At 34.9% G+C, this 24,300-nt stretch overlaps 1 protein-coding gene across 1 annotated transcript in view; it reads left to right on the top strand.

Annotated features, from left to right (window-relative positions):
• Positions 1–24,300, top strand: part of MAN2A1 (mannosidase alpha class 2A member 1) — a 164,121-nt gene that overhangs the window by 89,269 nt on the left and 50,552 nt on the right. The window contains exons 10-12 of the mRNA XM_032627990.1: positions 1,155–1,337; positions 5,862–5,976; positions 6,724–6,791. Of these exons, the coding sequence (XP_032483881.1) occupies positions 1,155–1,337; positions 5,862–5,976; positions 6,724–6,791 (366 nt within the window). The remainder of the gene's footprint in view (positions 1–1,154; positions 1,338–5,861; positions 5,977–6,723; positions 6,792–24,300) is intronic.

The raw sequence follows: 24,300 nt of genomic DNA, 5'->3' as shown, positions 1-24,300 counted from the left end.
CTCATTTGTAAAAAATGTGTATAAAATAGAAATGTACAAAGAAGAAAATATTCTTGAAATCCACTTTTTTACATTTTGAAGTATTTATATGTATATATATTCTTTCCATAACCAGGAATACTTGCTCTGGATATATATGCATACATATACATACAATTTCCTTAATTCCTATATAGTGATTCTCATGCCATGAATTTCAGAAGGCTTATAATTTTGTAAAGTGGAGAATATTTAGTTTCTTTAAATTATTTCAACAATTCAAACAAATTCTTTTTTTTTTAAGCAGTTTGAATCTCTCCTTGTTTTTTGATACCTTGATACATTTTCATGCTTCCTTGATTTTCCTCTCCATCATCTTAACATGTTTGTGGTAAAGAATCTTTTTATATTTTTCACTCCATCAAGGCATGTCTCTTTTTAAAGAACTTTTAAGAAACCCATCTTGAACCATGTCCTCAGATGAAAAACATTAAAGATGAAAATTATAAACCCCCATATTATTGCTCAAAACTGTCCTTAAGCTAAAGTATTTTTATTCTTTACTTTAAAATACTAAGAAAAGATGGCATAAGATTTATCATCTTTCAGTTTCTAATGTTAAATTCTCTATAGTTGTTGTATGTTATCATTCAGCCCTTGGACTAACTCTTGTCTCTGAGCTGTCTGGCGATCATTTTCTTCTTCTCCTTTACTGTTAGTCTAACACTCATGTGGCCATGCATTTCCCCACCACCTCTCCTCTTAATGTACCTATGTGAGAGTAAATGGCTTTCTGGTGATGAAGTTCATGGTATATGTCTAAGCTGCTAAGAAGAAAGGATGGAAACATTTATCCAGTTCTTACTGCTTTGAGATATTTTTTCCCTATGTTATATGTAAATGGACATATCTTTCTGTCAACAGGTACTGGCTTCTCTTCCTTATATCACTGAGACATGGTGTTCTTTGATGATTGAGAATTTAGATGTATCAGGTGGATACCTTTGTGGTTTTATAGAAATGTTTATTATCAATATCTGTCTTATAAACTGATTGTACTGAAATCATGGATTTAAAAAAAACACATTTGAAAATGTATCAGTGCCACCTATTTTAGGTAGTAAACTAAAATGTTTGTTTTGAAATAAAAATTAATGACTGTTTTATGCAATTAGGGCTGCTGAAATTCTTTACTATTTCGCCCTGAAACAAGCTCAGCAATACAAGATAAGTAAATTTCTTTCATCATCCCATTATATGATGCTGACAGAAGCAAGAAGGAATTTGGGACTATTTCAACATCATGATGCTATCACAGGAACTGCAAAAGATTGGGTGGTTGTGGATTATGGTACCAGGTAATATATTGAAAAGTGGACTTAAAACAAAATCTTTTAAAATTTCAGGTCATAAGCTTTTATTTTTGATGAAGTGTCTTTTTTAATTGTAATACTGAATTTTTATTGAAGTAAAAGCACACTAAATCAAACCAATTTCAGAGATACATGTGTCACACCAAGAAAACATTTTCAGTTATGCTGACAGCCCAAAATGCTTATGTTTTGATGAAGTTTTTGATAATTATATCCCTTATAAGGTTTGCTGTAGAAAACCCACCAGTTTTCAGAGTCACCAATTTTTCAAGAAATCTGTTGACAAAGTACTGGCTGTCTCAACTTTTTATTGTAGTGCATTTCTGTAAATGGATTAGTAAAACATTATTATAAAACCGATCCCACTTTTCCCCAAGTACAGTGTGGTAATTGAGGTTACTTCTTGACCAAGGATTTGGTATCAAGTAAATCATAGTTATAATCCAGGGAGATAAAGAGCTCCACTTCATTATGTAGCCATTTAATTTCATCCTATTTCATATCCATTTGTTCTTGGATACCTCATTTTTTGATAGGGGCATTGACAAAAAAGTTTAAGCCTAGAAGAACAGCCAGGAAGTAGAAGAGCCTAGAAACCTTGTCATATATGGCCGACATAAGGAATTGGGATGAAAAGCGATGGCCTGAGTATTGATATCAAAGCCATCTTTAGCTCTTGGATGGTCTGTCAAATGAACGACGGAGTAGAACTCAGTTATTTTCGTATTGCAGATCAGAAACAATGAGTACAGCCTTTGGCTCAGAATAGCAGAGGGCTTTGTAAACAGTGCTTCCCAATAAGCTTACCTTTTGTGGTAGTGAGATTTCCATCATCATACCAGAATTGAGGCTGCCATTCGTTAGGATCAGTGCAGAGGAGATTCCCACACTGGGGGAGGAGTTTTGCCTATTGTTTCACTGTAGCTTAGGTTAGTATTTCTTCCATTATGCTTTGATATTATTTTTAAATCATTAAAAATATGCTCTGATTATAGATTTAAAAAGTGAATCTTTTATAGGTATTCTCATATGTGGAAAGTGTACATAGCACATAAAGTCATTATTAAAAAATTGATCCACAACTGATACTACTAATTGTAATGAGGGTTAATTAAATTTTTAGTTACAGTATTTCAACTGCCTTTCACTAAACTTGGGAAAAAAGTATTCTTGAGATTTCATTAGTTGACTTGAGTCTTTCAAAAATATATTCAAGGTAGTACCTTGAATATCTTCTCAGTTTTCTATGGCAGATGTATTTGGGATCTGTCTGTTGAGATTGATATGGGCTTAAAGTAGGAAAAGATCATTGTATGATAATGATGTTATTTCTTCCACAGAAAGCATTTTTGAAAGTAAGGTCAGATACTCCATTTTTCTTTTTCACCTGTTCCTGTCTTCTTGGTTTATTGAGAGTTTAAAAGTGAGGCTGCTGGGAATCAGACCAGAGCAGAGCTCCTAAGAGGAAATAGAGAAGTCATCCTCCTCCACTGCCTACTTGCTATCTCTCTGGCTGTGATCTTGAAAGAGATTTGGGTACAGGTCATTGGGTTTTTGCTACAGAACATTTTCTGTCTCATAACCTCTCCAGAGGCCTGTCATTAGTTCCTCCACATGTTTGGTGTTGCTTTTAGCTTATAAAAGCATCCCCATACAAAATTGCATCTCAGAGAAAAAAGACACAATAATTCTCAAGTTGTACTTGACATTTGTAAATTTGCTTTGTGAGTACTTCACACTTCATTGAAAAGTCATAAACAATTATCAAGTCATTAGCACAGACATCTTAAGTAGGAAATTTCAAAACACAAGTTAGAGAATTATAAATAAAGAGGCAGCTAGTATTGGGTGGTCTCTTGTCCTTGGATTGTTGACTACTTTTTATTCAGATGTTGGCAGAAATGTCCCAGTGAACAAGTGTATGAGTTAGGGGCTGCTTTTGGCTGCTACTAATAGCAGCTCGAAACAGAATTAATCCTATCCTGCTTATTTTTAGGCCATGTGAAAGAAGTCTGCAGGTCACTGGTTCAGGTGTGACAGCTCCACAATGCCATCAGGGCTCCAGGCCTTTTTAGCTCTCTCTTCTGCCGTTTAAGGGTGACTCTTAGTGTCGTGCTGTCAACAGTGGATTGAATCTTTATGTAATTATAAACTGGAGAGCAAGCATACATCATGGCATATTTGGATGTTAATTCTAATCATGGCATAATAAATGCATTAGACTGGGCAGTGTCTATGTGGATGTTCAGCTTAAAAGTGGTTAATGGGGCTGTGTGAAGAAGGAATGGTAATGAGGTCAGTTACAGAAAGATTAAGAATTCTGTCAATTGCTACGTTGTAACAAAGATAGGTAGGAGAAGAAAATGAACAGAGGGTAAGAACGAGACTCCTAACATGTAGATCAAACTGTTGAATAACAGACATGATAACGTCTCCTTTAGACTGTAGGAATGGTAGCAAACTAGAAAACTGTGATTCCAAAGTGATGTTTCCTGAACTGTTTCATAATAGGATAAGGGTGGGTTAGGAAATTAGAGGCTCTGAGAAATACCACGTTGATGAAATGTTGAAACATGTAAAATTTTGTTCTACCCAGTTTTCCCCAGACTTATTTACTGTGTTTAGCTTTGTTTTGTTTTCAATAAAATAGCTTTATACGTACTGAGAAAGTGTTTGGGAAATGCGCCTGTCCTTAGCGGTCATCTCATAAGAAGACTGCGTGTGTGCCTTTAGGACACGAAAATTGATTCCTGACATTCACTCAGTTTAATTAGGACTACTTTAATACACTGTAACACTTATAAAGTTTTAGCTGATGGAGAACATGACATTCTTCATGTTCAGACGACCTCATAAAGATAGCCATGTAGATAATAAAAATAGACTTAGATTGAAGGAGTTGTTTTTCTAACTGAATTGTATTCATTCATATATATGGTCTTTTAGTCTGGTGAGAACACTTACTACTATGTAGTAAAACATTTGAATAGACTGAGAAATTTAGGTGGATGATGGTCTGAACTTAAATCCATAAGATTTTAATACTGTGGTTACAGATTTACTATGTAAATGCATTTAATTCATAACTTATTGATCATGATCGCTTACATCTTTGAAGTTAATCTTAATGCTCTGGAAAAAAGAAGTTATTTCTATCTAATTCTTTTACAATTTTTTTGTTGTTGCATGCCAACAAAAATGTTTTTAACACATAGATCCAAAATTGCTTCCTGTGTTGGGGAAAATAATATAATCACTCTATAAACATAATAGATTTATTCTAATGGTTGATTGAAAACATGATTAGCAAAGTTTCTCTACAGATTTCTCCAATATGAGTTTACTTAGAGCTGCCTGCTCTCTAAAGCTTTAAAAAAGTAAGATTAAACTTGGAAAACAGGCAAGTTTTTTCCCCTATGTGTAGTGCTTCACCAGTAGCTGGTACTGAGATTCTATTCCAGAACTGATCTTGAAACAGTTGATTCATAAGCATCCCTTTGGCTCCTCAGACATAATTATACAATTTGAATACAGTTAAGAATTTCAATGACAAAGAAATATAATAAGGACAAAGATAATTTCATTATCTGGATCTGTGAAATACTTTTTTTCTCTAGTTCTTTTGAACAAGAACATGAAACTAAATTCACAAAATATATATTTGAATTCTTCAGGAACTTAAATTCTTTGAAATGTGTATACTGATTGAATTTTTTTGTGAATGAGAGTTAATCTCATGTCTTCTTTTGTCATTATTTCAATGCTTGTTAAAGATTTTTCTAAAGTAAAGTATCAAATCATTGCTTTTTGGTAGAACGCCTTAGAGCTATTGGGGTGATCATGTTGGCTATTGTTATTATTTGGTATGATATTCATGTAGAATATAAGTAGTTTGAATAAGTTTATGTGTTTCGGGTGTGTCTAGAAAGTTTTCTTATTTTAAATGAATCCGTATCAGGGATACCTTCTGATTAACTTTTTTTTTATCCCTAAGTACTTCATTCAGGGTAAAAAAAAAAAAAGAGCCAATTCATCATAGGTTTATTATAGGTTTCACTTTGAATACAGGATGAAGGTGATAGTGGTTTGGCCATAATTAAAGAAACTGAAAATATTATATACAGATTTTTAAAAATGTTTTTATTAAAGTATAGTTGACGTACAATGTTGTGTTAATTTCTGCTGTACAGCAGTGATTCAGTTATACACATATATATTTTCATATTCTTTTCCATTATGGTTTAATCACAGGATATTGTATCTAGATCCATGCACTGTACAGTAGGACTTTGTTGTTTAGCCATTCTATGTATAATAGTTTGCATCTGACTAATCCCAAACTCCCAATCCAACCCTCCCCCACCCCCTTCCCCCTTGGCAACCACAAGTCTGTTCTCTAGGAAAATATTGTATAGAGATTTTGGGGGGGGAATTTTATTTTATTTATTTTTTATACAGCATAGAGATTTTTAAATTACTTCTCAGACTAGTAAAATTTTTGGTTCACAGACTCTTTCATTCATTGATGAATTTAAAGAAGATAATTGGACATTCTGCACTGCTGCTTATTTTGAAGGACAAACGCTCGTATGACTCTTACTCTTTTGATACCTTGCTAGAAATGGTTAGTTGATATCTTCTATTTTCATAATAAAAATGTGTGATTCTTTTGTTCTTGGGTTGGAAAAGGGAGTGAGAAGCTTAATAAAAAGAGACATTGAAATACAATTATTTCTTTTTACATTATTTGAAAGAATTTTTATCACTTTATATAAATTACCTGTGTGTTCTTTCCCATAAGTGTGACTCTATTTGATTTATGGTGTGTATTTTATTCTCACTAAATCTAAGCATGAAAAATAAAATAATGAGCTTATTTCAAGGTATGTAAAGCATACAGGCTTTTAGAACACTTAAGTGATATTGTAAGGTAACTGGACATTATAATTGTTATTTTCCTTAGCTTTAATTAGAAGCTCCTTGATCATATGTTTTCATATTAAAGTAAAAATGCAATAAACAGACTTACATTTTTTAAAGATATGAAACATATGACACAAAAGTAACATAGTAAAATTTTTTGCAGAATTGTCTCTAGAATTCTGATTTATTTGATTCATAGTTAGAACTGCTCATTATGGACTCTAGTCCCCGTAACATATGCTGTACTTGAAATCTAAATACACAATACATGTGCACAGACACAAGATTTATTTGTTTTGAACTATGATGGACTTCATGTAGCTGGAAAGAGGTTGTTTTTTTTTTTTTTCCTACTGTGCCCTTTTCATGTTTTTTTAAGGTACTATTACATAGCTAACTTTGAAACAAGTTTTAAAAGTAAAATAAAAATTTCTGTTCATTTTTATAGGATTTGAAACAAAGAACACAAAGTTCCCTGCCACAAAAAAATGTAATAAGTCTGAGTGCAGAGCCAAGGTAAATAGCATAATTTCTCATAAAATTTGACCACTTCTATGACTTAACTTTTTGGGGTTTTCATGATTTTGTTCTGGACCCAGCATATATCATAAGGCAGTATTTCATTTAATCAGCTTACAAATTTAAAACAATTGTTTTGAAGAAATGGATTTTCTCCCATGACTGTGTTGTATTCAATGCTAATAGCTAACACGGCGTTTAGTACCTTGATAGCTGAATAAACTATTATAACAATATTTCTTACAGAATACTTGATGTTGGATGGTAAATATGTAGCTTTATTCTAAAAATTACCTTATATTTACAATATTGATTATTTTTAGAGTGTGTTCTTTCTTGATTACCTTTTTATTTACTTACCTTGTTTTCATTAATCTCTGATCCTGTATTTTTAAATGAAAGAAGAGATGTAATTACTATTAGAAGATAAGGGTTCCTACTGTAAATTATTTACTAGATAACTGTCATTGTGCTTGTAAAACTGCCCCATTTTCACATTGTTGATTTATGTTTAAGTAAATGGGAAAGGTGTTCAGTCAACCTAAAAATGGGGCATTTAATTGATGGCTGCCTCTGATTTACAAAGAAACCTTTTATGTTTTTATTGACAATTATTTAACCAAGTTATCCATTTTTAATGAGCAGATATCAATCAGTCAGTACCCAGTGTATGCAGATACACAGTGTAGTTTTGTAATATAACTTTTTACTACCTAAATTGAGAAATTGAGTATCACCTGTTATAAATTGTAGAATAAATGAGTAATTGTAAAGTGTAATTCATGATTTTACACTTTATTAAAATTATTTTAAAATAAATGGAATCAAAGTTATTACAGAAATTTTATAATTGTTAATAAAGTTGAGATTTCAGTTAAACATAGACTAGAGCCTTAGCTGACTAAACTTCTTCAGTAAATAGAAACTTAAAGCATATATAGGTCAACCTTAGAACATGAAGGTAAGTATATTTTAGCAATACTAAAGTATCACTAAAGTAATACTAAAGAAACCCTACATCTCATTTGTCTGGAAAAAAGAAGGGATTAATTTGAAAAGAAAGTTTAAGTCTTAAGTTTAGTCTTGCTGAAGCCTTAAAGCTTTCATATTGCCAGGCCATAGTTAGGATGAAAGGATAATGATATTGAAAGAAAAATCAGTTGTAAAATTACAAAACATTTCCTTTGTCTTAAAATAAGTAATGTTTTGATGAATTTTGGGTTGTATGGGCATTCTTTATATATTGTGTCCCTAATAAACTGTGGTGTCAGTAAATCTATTTGGCTTTTGGCATAATCCTCTTATCTATTACCTTTTTTATCTTTTTCTATTTTGGTGGGGGAAGATCTTCTTTTTTGCTGACTCTAAGAATAACTTATGCTTGCTATAAGTAATTCATGCTCCATCCCCAGCCCATTAGTCTTCCTGTGGGTACATGTTAAGGTGGGTGGGCTGCAGTGGGGATGGGGCCATAATGAGTCAGAGGACTCATGCTCTGTGCTCTGTCCTTGCCTTAGCCAGACGTAAGTGATAATTCAGCCTTACTTATGCCAGAGGAAGAAAGTTAGGAGATGGAGGTCTATTAATTAAGGACAGAAAGTTAGGAGATAGAGATCTATTAATTAATATATTTTTGAGCTTTTAATATTGAAGAGTTTTAATTAAAGGTAAACATAAGTAGGCTTTTTGAATCTATTAGGAAAACAGTCACTTTTTGATATTTCCATTTAAACAGGTTGTATTTAAATAGTGTTCTTCATTTTAATATTATATCTTCAGAGTTCTTTTCTACCGAATGTCAATGCTCCTGTTTCCATAGTTAGGTGAATTGGGAATACTTAGGATTGTCTGATTCCTATTTTTATCTTTATTGTCCATTTTGAACTTTAGAACCTCATGAATAAAACCACTTATATTTTTGGTTTTAGAATCTATTTTTTACTTGTTAGCCACAAATTTTCTGAGTTATTGATCTTTCAGTAAAATCAGTGAAGAATGGAGGACTGAGGATGGCCTTTAAAATGGAAGCCTTTGGTAGTTTTATTTTGCAGGTACCGAAAATTAAATAATTGTCTGTACTTCTCAGTCTTTAAATTGGCAGTTTCAAAAGAGTGGCCATGGGCTTCCCTGTTGGTGCAGTGGTTGAGAGTCCGCCTGCCGATGCAGGGGACACGGGTTTGTGCCCCGGTCTGGGAGGATCCCACGTGCCGTGGAATGGCTGGGCCCGTGAGCCATGGCCGCTGAGCCTGCGCGTCTGGAGCCTCTGCTCCGCAACGGGAGAGGCTACAGCAGTGAGAGGCCCGTGTACCATAAAATAACAAAAGAACAAAAAAAAAAGAGTGGCCATAACTCAGTCTTCTATTCTTCGTGAGTCTTCTGTGATGCTCTAAGGCTTAGCTTTATTTTGCTTATAAGAATAATACTTATTTGAACAACATATTATTAATCTAAATAAAACATGCATTCTCAATAGGGAGATGTCTTCCCTAGGAGGCTAAGAATTGGTTCTTGGTGAGGGGGGGGGCGGTGAAAAAAACTTATTTTTTTTAATATGCAAAGCACAGATACAGATAATAGTACGTAACAGATAAACATTTTATGTGTAGTATTAAAATTGTGTAGAGGGATGATTAGGAAAAAATGTCTAAAAAGAATCTTTAAGGAGGTTGTAATAAAAAGTTGAGAAACACTGGTCTAAATCCATACAGTTTAAATAATACATGTAAATGAATTTGATCATGCTGTTGGCAACATTACAGTTATAACCTAACATGATTTAGTTTGTGAGTATTTAAAAAGTAGTCCATGATCTGCTGAAAGTGACATAGTACATGTCAGTGTGCCTAATTTAGTTCACAAGGTTATGTGAGCTGTATAGTGAATACATTCTTAGCCTTTGTATAGAAAGCAGATGTGATTAAAAGTTAAAAGTTAGGGCACCCTGGACAAGTCATAAATTGTCTAGCCTTAAATAATCCTTAAATGTACAAAGATGTTTCTGTTTCTCTACATTCACAATTGACTAAGGAAAGCAACTGTAAGGACACTTAATACAAAGACTTACAGGATTAGGAACTTGGAGAACACTGAGGATGCAAGGTAAAATCTGAGACAGGCAAAGAGATTTCAGTCTTCTTTCAGTATTCCATCTGTTCAGGCAGGACAGGATTAAATGTTGCCACAGCACAGGTCTGTATGTCACATGGTTTGACAAGGTATAAAGGAACTTTTTTTTAATGGTAGATAATTTGAAATGCCACCCAGTATGTAATCAAAGTTACATCGAGATTGCGTCTGTAAATTTGAAAGTTTAACTTTTCAAGTAATAGATATGTTTTTAGTTTGAGAGTAATTTATTCAAACCACTATTACAAATTTACCTTTAAATGCTTTTAATTTTTAGCAAGGTATTTATTAGTAAGGAATCGTACATCTGTTTCTTTTGGCTAGAAAAAGAAGGGATTAATTTGAAAAAAAAAACATTAACCATGTGGAGACAACAAATGAAGTCAATGTTTTCTAGGCTTAGCCAGATTTAAAAAGGACAGAACTCCAAAAAGGCACTCGTTAACCCATTCACTTGGGGTATTGCCATTCGTTTGTTGGATGACCTCCCTGCCCCTCTAATTTAATTTCCTGTTTTTCTCCATATACGCTTTTCTTTTGGATTCTAATCTTGATTGAGAGCATCATTTTCTTTTAGCTGTCTAGGTTCTAGTGTAACCCCAGAAAACACTTTGACTTCTGTCTTTTCTCATTCCTTAAGTATCATCAATTGTAGAGTCTTTTGGATTTTAGCTTTACTCATCGCTGACATCCATCCTCTTCTCTCTTTCTGTTACTTTGGTTTTAAGCCATCCTTTATGTTTTGCTTGAACTACTGCAGTGGCTTCTTGCCCCAAGGCCTTTCTCTGTGCCTAAATTATTAACTATAATTTATGTAGTTATCTGAGGAATCGACCCAAAGCAGAACTCTGAAAAAGTTACCTGGCTAGAAACAGCAAGGCTTCTTAGGACCTAGACTCGAAAGTCCTAGAAGGTCATTTTCACTACATTCTACTAGTCAAGCAAGTCACTAAGGCCATTCAGGATATAAGAGAGGGGAATTATTCTCCATTACTTGATGTGAGGAGCATGTGCAGGAAGCAAAGGGAATGATGGCGGTCATCTCTGGGGACTATCTACCACAGTTCGCCACTGACCACCACAATTCACATACCTCCCATGTGCAAAATAAAATAAACTCACCGTCCTCCCAAGTTGCCCAAGATCTCATCCCATTATGATAGTGGCCCCAATTTTTCATCTAAATCAGGTCCAACACAGCTCAGCCATATGGCAGGGAATTGTGATTGGCTTATTTCTGCCAGTATAATTATTTGAAGTTAATCCCACTAGACTGTAAACTCCTCTAGGGTACGAATTATTTCTGTCATTTATGTCCACCACTATGCCTATGGTATGATATTGAACATAGTAAGAATTTAATAAAGATTTGTTGTAATATATTTTATTATTGCTTGAAGAGGATATTAAACTTCAGACACCAGATATGCATAGAATATGGTTCACATTCTATGTGAACCATATTCTATGTGAAAATGTAGTATCCTGGTGTATATTCCCCCCAATTGATTCTTTCATCTAATATTTGTAGGTTGAGCGGCAGAAGACTTCCAATCCACTAAATACTAATACAAGTAAAAATCAGCAGTAATTCATTATAGCTTTGAATTTGATCAGCATTTAGACAACTGCTCATTTGAGATTTCAGAGTTTCATACTATGAGACTTGAAAAATTTAGGGTTGCATCTCAGCATCATTGCATTCTTGTAGAATGAACTTTGTTGGGGTTGCATTCTTGGGGGCTCTTCAGAATGAGTGGATTCAAAAGATACTCCCAAATACCTGAATGAGTTGCCTTGTCAGATCATAAGACTTTTTTTATTGTTGTTGACATAAGAGTATTTGCCTGATTCTACGTTTTGTATTTTTAATATTGTTCCCAGAAACAGTTCTTCTGGTAGTAATTATGTACTAGTGCGATGGGATTCAAGGCTTTAGAGCATTTTCTGATTGGTCACTATGTCATCAACCTATTTTTATACCAAGTCAGAATGTAAGTAAGAAAGTATCTAACATCTCTACCAGTTATTTAAACATAAGTTTTAAGTGAAGAAACCAAGTTCACAACCTTATTTTTATTGTTTGGAATATTCACTGTTTTTCTTTGGGGGAGATGGAAAAGCATTAGCAGTGATAATTAGTGTAAGGACTGTGCTTGTTTTTCATGGATTGTAATGTTCAAGCTCAAGTCTTATCACGTACTAGAAAGCTAGTATAGAAGTGTCTTCACATTAGTTAGCAGAAAGATAAATGGATAAATCAAGAAGATTGAGGTTTTTTTTTTTTTCTTGAAAATGGTGGGTTGCATTTTAAAATTATACCAAGGGAATTCAAGGTGATAATAGAATACATGATTTGACTAGGATTTGACACTGTACTCTCCAGAGGTTCTGTTATTCTGAGAGCAGCCCAAATGTCCTTTCCTGAGAAAACTAGTTTAGAACTTCTCTTTTAATGGGGGAATTATTAACTGACAGTACGGGAGACTCAAAAAAGCTGAGCTATTCTAGTCTAGGTCTATCTGGGTATTAATTGCATAGTCCATTTATGAGTTGAGTCATTACTGGACTTGAAGGATGAGTTCCTAAACTCTTCTCTGAGATACTTTTCTGTTTAAATCTTAATTGCTTGTGAAGGATATTTGTGTATTTTTATCTACATTCCACCTGAGTTGTGTTTTGTTAATTATGACTGTTTTTAAGATGTATATTGACCAGTTCTCTGATTATCCAGAAGCACGTTTCAGCCTGTTTGTAATCTGGAATATTTTTAGAGGGCATGTTTTACCCAGAAGACTGAGTGGAATATAGTATATTATTTAAACAACCAGAAGTTTCTTAGGGAACTGGAGATACCTTCCCCATGGTACATTAGTTAATTTTATGTTAAAACTTCTTTGCCCAGTGGTTGGAACTAGTTTTGGAACGAACAGTCATGTCTGGCAAGGAAAATAAATAACCTTGCCTGGAGTTTGCCATTTTAAGTCAGTCATTCACTGGTTTGCTTTCTCCCTGATTTTTCAGGGAAATAGATCTTTGGGGAGCGAGTAGGAGGAAAGACTCCACCTTTCCCACACTATTCTCCCCACCCTTATTATTTCTATTTATTTTATTATATCAGGAATGATGAGTATTAATTCCTGAAATACTCTTTCAACCTCACATTGACTTAGATGAAATAACACCTATTACATGTTTCTTTTTTTAAAATGTTGACACTTCCATTTTATATGATGGCTGACTAGGAACCCTGAGACTGACTCTCTCAATTTTTTATTAAAACTCATGAAAACATGAAGATGACAGTCAGAGGAGCACCAAAACCTTGGTTTGACAGTCACCCTATTGCCACAATCTAAGATAACCTCAAACTGCAACGCTGATCGAACTGGACTGAGAAATGCAGTTAGTCACTGACCAATGATAAACGGTTAGAAATAAAGACACCATGCAGGTTTCTAAAAGCAGGTGTGGAGATTGATTCCTTTGCCTTTCCATAATGTCTGCCCCCAAGGCTTTGAAATTCTGGTACTTTACCAACAAGAAAAATGGACAAATGTTTTTCTACAAGGAAGGTGCTACTTTTTATAGCTAGATAGGTAGCTGTTCTTTACTTTTCATCCTCTTTGCCTAAGATCTCTATTAAAAAACCTCTACTTAATTGACCAGCTGGATCAACCGATACTCTACATTTCTTTTCTGTGCCCATGGCACCCTGACCTTGTTGCTAATAGACTACTAGCTAGCAGGCTGGCACACTTCTTTCTCTCCAGTATTTCAGTTGAGTTGTGTGATTACCACCAATCAATTACTTATTCCCAAATCAGTTTTTCTTGTTATTTTTCTCTGATAATTTGATTTTTATTAAACTGATGAATTAAGCAAAAAGATTTTGTTTTAATATAAAGTTGAGTGCTTTGAATCACTGATAAATACTGACGAGATGACTACAAAAGATTTGGGAAGAAATTGTAAAGGTGTAGAAGCAATCTGCACTCAGATTGCTTTATACTTTTAAGTGTTTAAGTTCTTGTTCTACTTTAGAAAAACTAAGCTAGAAACCACAGATAATTTATCATATGTATGGTTATGCAGAAAATATGACAGAGAATGCCAATTAGTGGTCCCATAATCAAAGCAGAAGCTTTGCTCTTACATCAGTAGACTGGGACATAATATACATTTGTATGTTTTATGGTAAAGTATATATATATATATATATATATATATATATATATATATACACACACACATACACACACACACACACACATACATACATGCATCTTAAAGATGTCCTACTTTAATTTTTACTTTCAAGTCAGCTTTAACTCTTTCAGTTAATGGATCTATTGCCAACCTTAATCACGTTGATGGCTTTCACTGTGTCTCTATTTTACAACCAATTTGGAGACTGAATCTGCCAGAAATAAAATAGGAGCAAATGGGGAACTGATGACAGAGCATTGATCTAGGGCAGTATCCACTCAAGGAAATTGCTGCTGGTGGTGGCATGGGCCAGAAGAGTACCTGATATTGTTTGTTGAAGAAAGAAGTGCTCCATTTGTTCAGAACAGCAGAGCTGGTGTAGAAGACCGAATGCTACAAACAGTAGCCCCCTTGGATAGTAGCCTTTTGGGAACTTGCAGTCAGGCTGCATCTATGCATGTGAACCTATTTTTCACTCATTCTTTTCTCCATTACTGCATCTTCTTTACATCCTTCAGGCATTATTAACAAACTGATTATTTCCTTTATTTCTGGTTGTGCATCTCCCTTGCTAAAGTATTAGCTCTTGTTCTTTCAAATCCTGTGGCAAATACCTGGTACATTGTAGGTGCTCAACAAATATTTGTCAAATAACTAATTCTAAATAAGAGATGAACTTCAAGCAATACCACAATAAAGACCAAGAGGTACCTTTCTCATACACAGGGGCTGGATGGATGTCTATTTCTTTTTTTTTTTTTTAACATCTTTATTGGAGTATAATTGCTTTACAATGGTGTGTTAGTTTCTGCTTTATAACAAAGTGAATCAGCTATACATATACATATATCCCCATATCTCCTCCCTCTTGTGTTGGATATCTATTTCTGTGAGGATAAGTAAATGGAAAGTTATCATAGGAAACACATGAAAAAGCTCTGCAAAATGATGAAAATTAGGGTAACATGAAGACTGAGAAGAACAACTTATCTCTTAATTTATTACAGAGACCAGAAAATATATTTTTTTAAAAACTCTTTTGAATTCTCAAAAAGTTAAAGAGTCACAATGTGGAATTTGTCTCTTTAGTGTTTTCAGGGTATGGTATCTTAAACCATTCTTTTCATCAATTTTACATAAACTTGAAAAGTGCAACTTCTTCCCAGGCCCTTATAATTAGTCTGCCGTGATTTTTGTTCCTAGGTACAAAATTATTTTAGGTTTATTGGATTTAGATTTCATTTGTAGAAGTGGTTGAACAGACTGCATTTTTTTTTTTTTTTTTTTTGCGGTACGCGGACCTCTCACTGTTGTGGCCTCTCCCGTTGCGGAGCACAGGCTCCGGACGCGCAGGCTCAGCAGCCATGGCTCACGGGCCCAGCCGCTCCGCGGCATGTGGGATCTTCCTGGACCGGGGCACGAACCCGCGTCCCCTGCATCGGCAGGAGGACTCTCAACCACTGCGCCACCAGGGAAGCCCCAGACTGCATTTTAAATGATTGTTTTAATGTTTATTTGTTTAAAAACAATGGCAAAGTAGTTACATGTTCAGTGAACACCTGCTAAATTTCCTGGTTAGTCTATGTTTTAATTGCCTTTTTATTGTTTATACTTTAAATCAAACTTTCTTAACTAGCTGTGTGGTTCTAATTTATTGTTGTCAGATTATTATACAGTGAATTAAGTTTACACAGGGTGTTTAAGTTGTGTGGTTTGTCTAATGAAATTAAAGTGACTTTTGCACATTCCTTACAACATCTTACAATTACTCCATCAAGGACCACAATCAAGAAAGTGCAGAAGATGGGGAACAGTAATATGTGCCTCTATATGTAGGATTATGATGTTATTTTGATACCTTACAATATGAAGGCAGAGTTAGCATGGGGACTACCACCTAGGATCTAGGAAGGACTATAATAGTTTCCAATTGAGGTATTTGGAAATAAGTAACTTTGTAGAATCTAAGGAAAGTGCAAAGTTTGAGTGATTCTGTTCTGTGTTATTGCTTGTAGCACCCAAGTTTTTTCCCCCATTAGTTGGAGTTATGTCATGCACTGTGAAAGTGTTAAAGTAAATTAAATATCTGGCGTATGATTTCTTGAGTGATTTGTATTGGGTTGGGGAGAATTGACGAGTATGTGAGAGCGATTCCTTATTTTTTCTAGTTTTGTGCACACTTAGTTCTCTGTCCTCTCTCTTCTCTTCCTCTCAGTGTCCATCATGTCTTCTGAAATTGCTAACACAAAACTCATTAACTCAGGGCAGTTCAGAGCACAGACTGAAGTGATGCGGCATATGAAGTCTTCCATTCTTCTGAACCAGATTTTTTTTCCTTCTGAATGCAGATTAATAAACCGTGCACTACAAGAGGAACAAGGAAAAGGATTTTAGTGAAGGTATCCTGATCCTGAAAAAGTCAGGGAGGGCTTCAAGCCCATCTTGGACTTCAGAACACTTCACAACTTTGTGGTAAAAGAAACATTTTAAATAGAGCCTTTGGACTTATTTATTTCATCCTTATTTGGAGAGTAGCTTTATTTTTTTTAGGCAAGAAAATTAACTGTGAAATTGGGGTACTTTTCAAACTAAAACATACTTGGGTTTTAGATTTTGATATTTTGTAGGTACTTAATGTATACTCAAAGTACTATAGGTGTTTGGATGGCTTGTGTGTTTTTCTTCGAAACGTGTTCTTTATCTCTTGTGACATGGTGTTTGCCTTCACTGTGAATGATGTTTTTTCTAGTGTTTTGTATCTTCTTCAGTCGGTTCACTGGATTGTAGGGTATCTTTCCCAGAACTGATATTGTGTAAAAGTGTTTTGAAAAGAGAGAGTGGTTTGTGTTTTTTTTCATATTTTTACCTCTTACATGATGGCTCACTAGCATAAAGAGATGTTGCACCAGTAAAAAGTTGTTTTCTCTTCACCTGAAAGCCTCACACAAGATAAGTTTTCAGCTGTCAAAGTGAATACAAACGTATTTGCCATTTTTGTCTTTCACAACAAAATAACCTTATTTTACTGTATTAACTTTTAAGATCTTTTTATGTGTAAAAATCAGCCTGTTTATGTACTACGTATTCCTCCAAAGTTATGGCATTACAGTCATTGGAGAAATGAAATTTTCTTCTAGTAGATGAAAATTACATTTTGATTGAACATCATTCCTTATGCAGTCACCCATAAATATAATGTCTTTTGCTGTCTTTTCAGAAAATGGTTACAGATGTGATTTCTGAATTGACAAGAAAATAGAACATCGTAATGTTTTAGGTAAAACAGATGGTGTTTTTGTTTTAGGCAAAACTCTCTCAGAGTGAAAGCATCTTAATTGGTGACAAGACTCTTGGGGTCAGCCAAATTATGTACAGTTTTTGTGTCTGTTTCTTTTTATTGCTTTAGTATCAAAAATTTTAGAATAGTTGGAAAAGAATATTCATCCTTTTCATTGAGTTGCTATTTTCTCTTATGCACTGGGAATAATTGCAAGGTTTTTCAACCTTATTTTGTTTAAAAAAGTTATAAAATTACATGTTAATTCTAATTTGGTTGTGGTTTTATTTATGCTTTTAGAAATGCTTTTCTCAATGTAGGAAAGCCTGAAATATAGTTCTACTTTTGAGGGTTAAGATTTTAATTTATAGTATTGAGTTGCATTTGCAGCTATAAATTCGAACATTTATGATACTCTTTTGCTTCTATACCATTGAGCTTTGGGCAGATCTTACTGTCAGATACCTGGAAAGAGCACAGTGTTGTGAAGGGAGCCTTGGACTGAGAGTCAGAGGGCTCATTCTGGTCCCACCTCTGTCACTAACCAGCCTTCTTTTTTTGAAACGTTAGTTGCATTTGCAATATGTCTTGGGAGAGAGGGGCTAAAGTAGATAATCCCCAGGGTTACATCCAACTGACATTTAGTTTTTTTGTCTGTTACAACACAAATCATTTATAAAGCATTTTCGTTTGGATGAACACTGGGAAAGGAAGTTTGGGGGTAGAAAACTCAACTCTGGAAAATAACCAAGTTTGTTCAGTAACTGGGACATAGGATAAGGAAACTATTTTCCAAAATATCACCAGTATTGCAAAATGAAGACCTGTAATTTAACAATTCCTCTCCCACTGCCTCTTACATAAAGTAAGAACGACTGAAAGAACAGCTTGTGTTGTTATTAGAGCAGCTTTGATAAGTAGCTCAGTTTCATCACCTCAGAGAAAACCCCTTACCCCAGTCCTGCCATTACAGCTGGTTGGGGGCTTTCAGAGTGAGGGCTCTTTGCTAGGGTGGAGGTAGAGCTCTCTGATGAAGCAGAGTTCAGAGAGACTTGGGGAAATGGAACTCTGGTGGGACTCTGTGCTTCTAGCATATACACCCCGAGTCCCTTACCCACTGGAGAAGAGCAGGGCCACCTACCCCATCTCCAAGATGCCTTAAAGCCTGACTGCTTGAATTTGAATCCTGGCTCTACCATTTAAATGGCTGTGAACCATGAGCTGGATACCAAGCCAGTCTACACATCTATAAAATGGGCATGATTTTAGAACTTGTTAAGTTGTTTGTGAAGCTGAAAGGAGTTAATTCAAGTATAGCACATGCTGTATGCCAGGCACTGTTCTAAAGGCTCATTAGTGCTAGCTGTTTGGTATTACTGTTATTGTTGTTGTTGTTACTATTGACATCTGGAAAACTCTCTGCCACTTACCAAGTCAAATTTACTTTGAGTTAAAAGTAGCAAAAAATATCCCTTTAATAATATAAAATTTTATTTTTGATTTACTGCTTTGCCTATTAGTATTATAAACATAATTCTCTACACAAAGTAATGTCTTCTAACATAGAGCTTTCTAGAATATTTTCTTAATAATTGCATACTTTTCATCTAAACTAAGAACTCTTCTCAGTAATATTTAATGGAGTTCTTGGATTTTGTAAGGTATTTTCAGAAATCAAAACCTTAGTTGACAACAGCAGTTTTAGGTACTACTATCATCTTACTGTTTCATAGAGGGCATCTACACAGTAGATTCGATCACCCTGCAGTACACTTGTTTACTTTCCTTTTGAATCTTGCCCTTGGGTGAATGACTTTCATGGGATGATAGATTTATAATAGTTTTGTCCATGAATTTTAATTTATTTCTCCTAAATGTAGAAAAAAATGTTGAAATAAACTTTCATGTGTTAGGAAATTCAGATAACATTTATGTACTACTATATTCAAGTGCAATCCTAATTTTGATTGCTGAAATGAAATTGTGTTCTGTTCTTCAGTGTTGAATTTTTCTTCTTCTTAAATGAGGCCAAATAATATATGTTACAAAATCAATTAGAAGCTTCCATAAAATGTCATGTTTTATTTTTCCTCTTGCAAATATAAAGTCCCGTATCTGGTCATGGAAGATAAGTGAGATTGTTATTGTATAGTTTCTAGAGAGGTTTTTATGGGAAAACAGCTAAATGTTTGCCTATTTAAGAAGGCCTGTTTTATAGGAATAGAAACGTTTTTAAACTGGGAGGCCTTGGAACTTACATGAAAAATCTTGTGCGTATGTGCATTTCTTCAGTGAATGGTGTCTGTATAAGGCATTCAAAGATTAGAAGATAAGTAGAATTTTAAAAGGTTAAAAATAACCACCTTGGTCAGTGTAAGGGACTGTCAATCATTTGCTTTTTATGAAGTGCAGGTCTGGGGGTTTTCTCCTGTGCTTTTTCCTTATTGTTATCTGTGGGCACTTGCACAGGGACAATGTGAATTTGGGCACGTCAGACCTTGTAGCCAGCGGATGAGAAAGTATGAGGAAGTCCTCCATGAGAGAGCAGGTCAGAGGGCTAGACACACTTACTTCAGTCTTTGCTTGGGCCCAGTTCCAAGGACCCCAAGCTCTTCTCATTGCCCTTCGCCCACCCCCACCCCTGCCCCCTTTTCCAGCATTCAAGAGTTTCTTTTCTGTGTATGGTGGTCTTTGTGATGTGAAACCGAAAGTTGGCCCTCATTTTCAAGAGGAATAGTATAACCTGATGTATCAGTTTCCTAGTGCTGCTGTACCAAATAACCACAAACTTAGTCTTTCAAAAAAAACACAAATTTATTATCTACAGTTTTGGAGGTCAGAAGTCCAAAATCAATTTCACTGGGCTGACAAAGTATTGGCAGGGCTTGTTCCTCCTGGAGGCTCTGAGGGAAGAATCGGATCCTTTGCCTGTTTCATCGTCTAATGGTCACCTGCATTGCTTGGCCTGTGGCCCCTTCCACACACATTCCAGCCTCTTGCTTCTGTTGTCATGTGGCCACTTTCTCTATTAGACTTCTCAGTCTCTCTCTTATAAGGACCTTGTGATTATATTGGGCCAACTTGGATAATCCAGGAAATCTCCCTATCCCAAGACCCTTAATTTAATCACATCTGCAAAGTCTCTTTTGCTATGTAAGGTAACATATTCATAGGTTCTGGGGATTAGGATGTGGACATCCTGGGGTGGGGAGGGGGGCGGAATTATTCTGCCTACCATACCTGGAAACCAGTGTATTTCCAGTGGATAAGTGGGATAATTAATTTAAGAACATCAGGATAAATCTATATAGATATCCCTCAGGTACCTCAAGTTCGAGAGGTCTGATGCTGGATTTATCACCTTTATCTTGATATGTCTTCCACCCATCCTTAGGGGTTCAATCTTGGTTAGTGGCGCTACCATATCTATGCCACCCTAACTGCAAAACAGGAATTACAGACTTTTCCTTGTGGCTTATGCATCCTTCTCCAAGGAATCCAAAAATTCCTATTAGTAAGAATTCCTACCTGTTTCTCAGACTTGTTCCTCTTTTTTGCATTTCTACCCGCTCCTGTAACTTAGGTTTTCACCTTTTCTACCTTGGCTGTTGTAGCTATTTACTTGGTCTTCCTCCTTTGAGTCTTGACTCCTTAAATCCTTCCTCTACCTGGCAACTAGAAGTACCTATTAAAAATGAATCTGACCACGTTAAACCTTCAAGTCACTCCCCATACCCCATATAATAAGGTTTTTAGCAATTTGTAATGACTTAAAGACACCTCACTCCTCACTGTGATTTGAGATTTATCTCTCTTTCTAGCTCCATATATTGGCATTTTAGACATGCGCTTTACTATGTAGATTCTAGTGATATTGAATGACCTGTATGTCCTGAAAATAATGTCCTTTTTTTCTTTATATATCTGTGCCTTTATTCTTATGGTCACTCTACCTAGAGTGTATTTCCCTACTTTTACTTGGCTATCTCTCCCTGACCTTTTAAAAAGTTACATGTTTTTGTAGTTGTATTTTTCTGATTATTTAAAAAATATGTACTTTTTGTAGACTAGTGTTTTATATCTAGATGTCTAAAAAGTAGCTGCAGGATGTTCGCTAAAAATCCCAGAATCTAGAGGAAGTATCTCTGTTAACAGTTTAACTTCTCTTCTGCTTAATCTACTCTGTTGTTAAACATATCTACTGAGTCCTTAATTTCAAATATTTATCCTTCTAGAATTTCATTCAGTTAATTTTTGATGTATTCAGTTTCTGTGGTGGAATTCTTTATCTTTTCATCTACTGTATTCATGTTTTCCTCTTTCCTTGGACATAGTAATTATCATTTTAAAGGCTTATCAGTTAACGCCAATATCCAGATGTGTGGTTCTAATTCTTCTGTCTTTTTGTTGTTTAATCATGTGGCTCTGTCTTTGCAGATGTCTCAGCTTTTTATATTAAGTGCTAGACATTGTGTAGGAAAATTTTATAGGCTCTAGAAACTATCTTCTAGAGAGTGTTCACTCTTACTCCAGTCAAGGGTTGTGCTAAATTGAGGCTAATTCTCTCAATGTCTTCTTCATCTAGCTCATTAAGTTTTCAACTAATAGCCTGGTATATTCTGTAGGCCCTATTCCCTGGTGGGTTCTAAAACCTCATGATATGTCTCTGCTCTACTTTTTAGAAGCTTTCTGTTTAGATTTTAAGCCTCCTTTTCTGTGCAGCTCCCAGTGTTTGGCACATGGACTGATGAGAAAGCCAACTGTGCACTTGAAGCTTTCTACATCCTCACCAAGTGTCTTTTAGCCTCTTTGCCAATCACAGTGAAACTTCTCTAGGCTTTGTTCTGGGTTTTGCAGGGAACTCAGCCTTTCCCGTGCTGAGAATTGGCACAGCCCAGGGTGAAAATGGCTAGAGAAGGCAGCTCTCTTCTCTGCAGTTTTTTCTCCTCAGCAGTTCTCTGTTGCCTTCAAGCAGATGATTACTGTATTTTATCTGGTTTTTCTAGTTGGCCCATAGAAGTGAGAGCTCTCGTCAACTACTTCATCTCTCCTGGAAGTGGAAGAATTGTTTATTTTTCAACTTCAGTTTCGTGAAAGAAAAATGGTCATTTTTTCCACTTGAGTGTTTATATTTCTATTGATTTGTAGGAGCACTTTACAAATATCCCAAATTTGATCTCCTTTTATTTTTTTATTCTTTAATCTTATTTTTTAATATAGAAAATGTTCTAAGCTTTTTGTTATCAAATCTGCCAGTCTTTTGCTTTGCTGTATTTTTCTGTTACGGTTAAAAAGAGAATTTGTACCACAAATTTTATATTTATTTTTCTTACTGATTTTGTATCATTTTTTCTGTTTTTAAATTTTTTAATTCATTTACAATCAGTGTTGGCATATTGTTTTAATGCATTTGTTTAACCATTTATCTTGCCCATCTATTACTGTAGATGTATCATAGGATTGTTTTGCTCCCTTTCTCCCAATAAAAGGATTTCAGTGGGATTTTGGTTGGCAGTGCATAAGATTCATGAATTAATTTTAGGAGAGTTGTATATTTTGCAGTATTTTAGTTTTCTCACCTAGAAAAGTATGTCTCTTCATTCATTCACTTTTATGTCCCTCAGTAAAGTTCTGTCAACTTCTGTATATACATTTTGCTCATTTTGTATTAATTAATTTTCTGTTTTGAATGCTCTCCTGATTAATTCTTAGTCATCCTGACTGCCATCTTTTTGTGTGTATCACAAGGCACACTGTACATAGTTTTGTATTATTACCTACCCTATTATATTGAACTCAACAATTTCTCTTTCTCCCCTTCTAGACTATAGATATTCAGAACAGGGACTATGTAGTCACATTCATAAGGTTATAACTACACATACCATGAGGAGTCCTTCTCTCTGTCCTTTTTTTTTTTTTCTTGCCTTTTAATTTAGCCACATGCCATATGGTTACTTTGTACGTGTGTAGGTTCTGTGCATCTCTTTATTTATCTCCACCCCCCGCCATATTATCTGAACTCTTGTTTTAAGGTATCTGTGTTATAACATGTGTGGTTTTGTTAATTTCTTTCCTTTAGATTTATATATGCCTTACATAAGAGAGCATATAAGGCAGCTCAGTGACCTGAGTTAATTAAAACATTCATTCCGCCATTCATGTGATTCATGTAACAGGATATCTGGTCAGGACACCAAGAGGGTCTTATAAGGGAAAGGAGAGATTTAATTGCTGTTGAGATTCTACTTTGTGCCAGGTCTGAGCTCTGAGCTCTGTGATTTTCCAAACATTTTATCATTTAACCCTAATTGCAATCTTGTCTCCTGATTTTGTAAATAAAGATATTAAGGCTTGAAGAAATGAAATCACGTGTCCAAAGCCTCTCAAATTCTAAGTGCTGTAGTGGGTTTTTGAACTTGAATGTATCTGACTCCAGAGCTAAGGACTCACAGAACTAATCATGATTTTTAAAGATCTAATGTATCTCAGAAAGGCTCCCTTTGTTTTTATAGCTTAATTTTTTTTTCCTGGTGGCTAATATGGTAAGCATTATGTTTTAAACCTAGAAAACTAGGTAGACTATATGAAAAGTTCGTATCTAGAAAGTGCAATTTTTGTAAACATATAAAACTATATATTTTCGTACTCAGAATACTGTACAAAGGTTACTACTCTTCTTTAGATGACGCGCCACTAATGAGGCTACTTAGAGAAGATGAATATATTGTTTGAATTTTTTAATATGCTATCATTGATTAAGAATTGGACAGAGTGAGCTCTACTCTTTGCTTTGTTCTTAACTTTCTCTGTGATCTTGGATCTGTCATTTCCCCCATCTTTGCAAAGGGGTTAATTGCATAGCTTGTCGATGCTATTTTTTAAGGAATTAAA

This window comes from Phocoena sinus, chromosome 3 (assembly GCF_008692025.1).
Source record: "Phocoena sinus isolate mPhoSin1 chromosome 3, mPhoSin1.pri, whole genome shotgun sequence".
NCBI lineage: Eukaryota > Metazoa > Chordata > Mammalia > Artiodactyla > Phocoenidae > Phocoena > Phocoena sinus.
This window is presented reverse-complemented; position numbering and strand designations above follow the sequence as displayed.